This window comes from Myotis brandtii, unplaced genomic scaffold (genome assembly GCF_000412655.1).
Source record: "Myotis brandtii unplaced genomic scaffold, ASM41265v1 scaffold274, whole genome shotgun sequence".
NCBI lineage: Eukaryota > Metazoa > Chordata > Mammalia > Chiroptera > Vespertilionidae > Myotis > Myotis brandtii.
In genome coordinates, this window is record NW_005360425.1 from 3165091 (window position 1) to 3170992 (window position 5902).

The window sequence follows — 5902 nt, forward strand, 5'->3', positions numbered from 1 at the left end:
GCTGCAGTCGCGCAGCGTGAACTGCAGCTCCACGAAGATGCGCTGCCCGCGGCCGCGGCCGATCCAGCCCGTCTGCAGCCAGTTGTCCTGGTTGGGCTCCAGCACGTTGCACACCTGGTACGTGCGGATGGGACGGTCGTGCTCATCCACACCGCTGATCTCCTCCCACTGAGGAGGAGGAAGAGCAAAGATGTGGGCAGCTCAGAGCCGGGGCGCCCCTCGTAGGCAGAGGCCCAGATGCGCTGCCCGCGGCCGCGGCCGATCCAGCCCGTCTGCAGCCAGTTGTCCTGGTTGGGCTCCAGCACGTTGCACACCTGGTACGTGCGGATGGGACGGTCGTGCTCATCCACACCGCTGATCTCCTCCCACTGAGGAGGAGGAAGAGCAAAGATGTGGGCAGCTCAGAGCCGGGGCGCCCCTCGTAGGCAGAGGCCCAGGCCCGGTGGTGACGGAGGCTGAGTTACAAGATGCAAAGCCAGGTGAAACGTTGGAGACAACTGAGTCCAATTTTAAGTTTTATAGATGGGGCAGCTGAAGCTCCCGGGTGACAGGGACTTGCCTGGCTGTACACATGGACTTAGGAGCAGAGGGAGAAATGGTACCTGGAGTCTCTTGGCTCTCCACCCAAGGCCCTTTCCATGACACCAACCTGCTGTCACATGGCCACATCTCCCCGCTCGGACCCTCTTTCCAAGCCTTTTTTAGAATTCCAAGTCTTGTTTATTCTATCAATCCATCCATCAACAACACTGCTGGTAGTATCTACCGTGTGTCAGGCACTGTCTAGCATTGGCTCCGTCCAGAGGCCACATTTCTGTTCCTAGACAGACAGTTCTCGCCTCACTTATGTGCCTTTTCTTTTTTTTCTGTCTGACTGAAGACTCAACGTTTTCTAATAGGCCATTCTGGCTTGAAGCCAGGGCTGCTGCAGACCACATGTTCCAAGGAGCATTTTGATGTGATGTAACCATGGGGAGCTAAAGGGACTGAGTCCTGGGCCACAGGATCCCCGTGACAGGGGGATGGGAAGGTTTACACTTACCCCATTGCTCGGCAGTGCAGTCCAACCCAGTTCAACCTGGGAGGCTTTGGAATCCAGGAGGATGACTAGGGAGAGGGGGGAACAGAGATATCAGAAAGCCAGAAGGTCAGGAGGGTAGACCTTTGGTGAGGTCACTGTAAATTTGCTAACTGAAGGATGGAGAGTGTGACAAAGAACACAGACAAGTTTTTTCCACTTCATACATCCCCAGGAGGCTCAAGTCCAGAGAGGGGTAGCCGTGTGATTAGGGAAGGAGCCTGTATTCATTTCCTGTGGCTGCTGTAACAAGCTACCACACTTTGGCAGCTTACAGCAGCAGACATTTATTCTCTTACAGTTCTGGAGGTCAGGAGTTGGAAATCAGTTTCACGGATCTAAAGTCAGGGTGTCAGCAGGATGGGTTCCTTCTGGAGGTTCAGAGGGGAGAACCCATTTCCTTGACTTCTTCAGCTTCTAGTGGCCACCTCGATTCCTCGGCTTGTGGCCCCCTCCTCCTCCATTTTCAAAGTGCATCACTCCAGTCTCTGCTTCTGTCGTCATATTGCCTTCTCACTTCTAGTGGCCACCTCGATTCCTTGGCTTGTGGCCTCCTCCTCCATTTTCAAAGTGCAACACTCCAGTCTCTGCTTCTGTCGTCATATTGCCTTCTCCTCTGGCTCTGACTCCTCCTGCATCCCATTTATAAGGATCATTGCAATTATATTGGGCCCATCCAAATAACCCAGGATAATCTCTCCATCTCAACTCCCTTAATCACATCTGAAAAGCCTTTTACCATTTAGGATAGCCTTCAAAGGTGTGGGGATCAGGATGTAGACACGTTGGGAGGAGTCATTATTCAGCCTGCCACAGAGCCTATGACAAGTTCTCTAAGGTTGCCTATAAAATGGGGGGAGGGGGGTGTTGTCAGTGACACCCCCCAGCCTTCCCAGGTTTTCTGAATTTTAACTAAGCATCAAGAAGAGGGGGAGAGTGAGTGTATCAGAAGACACCTGTGTACAGCCCAGGGTTCATGTAGACTCAGGGGCTCTTCTGAGGTGTGGAGTCACCAGGGAGGAACTTGAGCCTTTTTACTTTGACTTTTAGGGCCTCTGGGGGTAACAAATGAAAATCTCTCATTTCCCCAGCCATCCCCTTTCCCGGGGGCTGTCACCTCCACTGCCTTTGAAAGAACGGCAGTGGTCCTTTTATATATAAAACCATGACCCCTCCTGCACCAGAGAGGCTTGGAGTCATTTCCCCGCCCCCAGCAGGCACTGGCCCAGAAGTCTGAATCCTGCTCTCGGTATGGGTCCCAGAAAAGCCCAGGTCTGGACAGCATAGCAGCAGCTCAGAGACAGGAGCCCAGACCACAGACAAATCTTGTAAGATTACTCGTCTGGAGCTTACGCAAGGGATGGGGCTCCACAGCGAGGGCCTCTACAAGGTTTGGCCCCGAAGGCATCAGCGGCAGTGGGCAGCATCGCCGACAGCGGATTTCAATATAACTGACAGCACATAGGAAATTTCATATTGGAAAGCCTCAGAAATCCAGCGCCCCAACAACCTCGCCGTCAAAGCCTCAAATCCCAACTCCTCAGGATCATGCACCTGGATATGACGCCTCTGGATTCAACTGAGCATACAGCTCCCCCAAATTCAGAATCAGAGGCAAGGCTCGGGCTCTGGTACCGCGGGCAGCCCCAAACCCCGCAACAAGGACCGCTTCGCGTAGTCTACGCTCCAGATTCAGCACTGCGGACAGCTCCACGATCCAGCTCCCACCCCCTAACACACACACCACCACCACCACCACCATCACCATCAGCAGCAGCAGCAGCAGCAGCGTTCCACCTCCAGTTGGCTGCATGCACAGTGGTCCCCTAGCCCCCGCTGTTCGGGCTGCATCCCGTCCCCCCATACTCCTATCTCACCTGGGCATCCCCCTTCTCTTCTGCTCTCTTCTTCTCCCCGCCCCCACACCTCCCACCTCCATTTGCTCAGCCGGTCTGTCTCACGGCCCCTGGACCACCGCCTCTGGCTCCCACGGTTCCTGGTGTCTTTCTTCCCCGGCCTCCCAGGTCTGCAGACCCCGAGCTCCTCGATGCCCCTCTCTTCTCTATTGCTTAGCCACCTTTTTCTCTGTCTCTCCAGTTCTTTGCTTCCCGCGCCCGCTTGCTTCAAACCCCAATACAGACTCCAGTCTCTCCATAGGACTCCCTCGCCAGCACTCCCGCTTTTCAGCCCCTTATCTTTTGGCACCCCGGGCTCCAAGAACAGCCGCCAGTCTCCTCACCTTCCTCGGCGGTCCCGGGCCTCCCTGGTCCCAAAAGCAACGCGAGAGAAAGTGGCATCAGGCAAATGAACTGGCGCAGCGGATGTGGGCCAGCGCCGGTCTCCATGGTCCGCAGACCGAGCTGTCAGTGCGGCGGCGGCTCAAGCCGCGCCAGCCCCAGCACCGCTGAGCAGTGCCCCCAGACCCCGGCGCCAGCTGGGGGCGGGACCTCACCGGTTACCGTCATCCATGGGGACCAATCACTGGGCACCGCCGCTGGAGCTCCACCAATCACCGTCAGCAGAGGGTAGAGGGGCGGAGTTTCATAGGCCAGGGGCGGAACTGCGAACTAGATAGGGGAAAGGAAGGGGTCCCTCCAGTCTTCAAACTGTGGGGGTGGGGTCGTGCTGAGCGCTGGCTGGGCTCCTGGGGAGGAGGAGGAACTGGCGTCCGTAGTCCAGAGGGCTAAACCTTAGCCCCTCGTTACTGAGAAGTAAATAATGTGGGCGTGGCTTACAAAGGGGCGAAACTCGGGGAGACAGCGACACTTGCAGCCTCTGAGCTAGCCTGGAAGGTCCCTCGTTCCCAGGACCTGCAGGGGTTTGGATGTTCTGACCCCAAGCCCTGGGAGCTCCTCTTTCTCCCAGGCCTTGGCTTCTTCCAGTGTCTGCGGTTCCCGGTGTCTCCCGGCTCTGGATCCGGCTCCCTTAGCTCCCCGCCCTCGTCACACACACACACACACACACACACACACACACACAAGCACTCCCCGGCCGGGGGAAGGGGCCGACCCCGCCCCCGGGAGCTGCTTGAGAAGAGAGCGAAGTGGGAAAGAGTCCCACCCTACCAGCCACACTTCTGAAGCTGAGAGACCATGTGGATGCCGGGATGGGGCGGTGGTGGGTTTTGCATCAACGATCGATTTCACGGGTTCTTGCTCTCGCTGCCAGGACACAGGCAGCACTCGCCACAGCCCACCGTGTCCCCAGTCGGCTCCGAGCCTGGAGTTACCCCTTGGCTAACCCTCTCCGCCCACCCCGGGGGATTGGCGAGGCGCGCGGCGGCCGGGACGGCTAGGCATCTGCTGGCGAGGCGGAGCAGTCCTCGGCGAGTTCAGCCAGCACTGAAGAAGCCGCGAGGAAACACGACCTCTATCTAGTGAAGGTCATTTATGTGCCCGCGGAGGGTTTAAGGCGCCGGTGTGGGAAGGGTTGGGCCCTCGTCTAGGACGAGGGAGGCGGCTCTTGAGCGCCACCATCTGGGCTGAGCTTGAACGGAGAAAGCTCCACCCACCCTGTGGCTGTTCAGAGCTCTTTTCTTGGGGGCCCCAACCCCTGTCCCTCTGGAAGCTGAAGAAGCCTGGAGAACGGATGTGAGCCTTGTGTCTACGAGACCCGTTGGCTTGCGTGTCTCTGCATTCTGTATGTGTGTATTCCTCACCCCCCCCACCACCAACAACACTGACTGGGGCCCACGCTCTTGTGCTGAGATACCCCGGCCCATCGCCGTGTTCCTGCCACCATCCATACTTCCTCAAGCATAAGTGTAACTACATTTTTTGGCATTGTAGACCACTAGCCACGTACAAGCTGCTTCCATGTGTCATTTCTGTGTGTGTGTGTGTGTGTGTGTGTGTGTGTGTGTGGCATGTTTACAAGCACACTTGCTCGCTCACAGACATACTCGCTGGGCAGTAGCCATGGAAGGGCTGGGAGGATCGGGCTCCTTTGCCTGCAGACAGGAAGGCCATCAGGAAGGGCTCGGGCTGGGACACGCTGGAGACGGGGCCGCCGGGGAAGCAGAAGGCGGTGTGCGCTCTGGCCAGTCCTCAGATGCTGACAGGGGCCTCTGAAGTCAGGTCTACCTGACTTACACCCCACCTCCTTCCCATCTTCATTCTCCTCACGCTCGCTTCCCCCTCCCCCTGCCCCCAGCGCTAGGAGATGGTATTTTTAGAAGCTGCTTAGAGACCCAGGACTCCTTTCATTTCAGAATGAGTCTTCCCTCCGTCACTGCTCACCCTCTCTTCAGAGCCAGGTCCCGTCCCCTCCGCAGTCTCTAAGCGCCAGCGATGGCCTCTACCCTGAGCTCCGGGGACCTCAGCCCAGAGGGTCTGACCCTATTGCTACAACAAAATACAGACTCCCTGGGAGCTTCCCAAGGATCCCTCTCGAGCCAAACCTACGGGGGGAATTTTCCGGGGAAAGCCACATAGGCTGCCCCACAAACCCCTGGCTTGCAAGAATCTGGATCCCACCCTCTCCCACCACACACACCTGTAGGCACCCCCGGGCACCGCCAGATCTAGACCCTAGGCATGGGAAAAAGAAGGGGAGAAGATGTAGTGAAATAAGCCTGGTCTTTCTTCCTCTGAACAGCTCATTTATAATAAAAACAAAACGGAGAAGCCCCAATGTATGTGGATAGAGTTGCTCCAAGGCCGACTCCACTCCACCAGGAGGCTGCAGAACAGACACCCCACGAAGAAATCCAGAAGGGCCTTAGGAGGAAACTGAGCCATGGTTTACTGTCGCCTTTAAGTGCTGGGGCCAGTCAGCCAAGGGCGGGTTAGAGCCCTCCCTGAACTGGCAGGTTGGGGGGAGGGT

At 57.2% G+C, this 5902-nt stretch overlaps 2 protein-coding genes across 2 annotated transcripts in view; one reads left to right on the plus strand and one right to left on the minus strand.

Moving 5' to 3' along the window:
* Positions 1-3514, minus strand: part of EPHA10 (EPH receptor A10) — a 32929-nt gene extending 29415 nt beyond the window's left edge. The window contains exons 1-3 of the mRNA XM_014541493.1: positions 3318-3514; positions 1043-1107; positions 3-168 (exon numbers count right to left, since the gene is read on the minus strand). Coding sequence (XP_014396979.1) covers positions 3-168; positions 1043-1107; positions 3318-3423 — 337 coding nt within the window. The 5' untranslated portion in view covers positions 3424-3514. The remainder of the gene's footprint in view (positions 1-2; positions 169-1042; positions 1108-3317) is intronic.
* The window catches only part of LOC106726488 (chromosome unknown open reading frame, human C1orf122), a 23195-nt gene continuing 20714 nt past the window's right edge, over positions 3422-5902 (plus strand). Inside the window, exon 1 of the mRNA XM_014541494.1 lies at positions 3422-3524. Coding sequence (XP_014396980.1) covers positions 3422-3524 — 103 coding nt within the window. The remainder of the gene's footprint in view (positions 3525-5902) is intronic.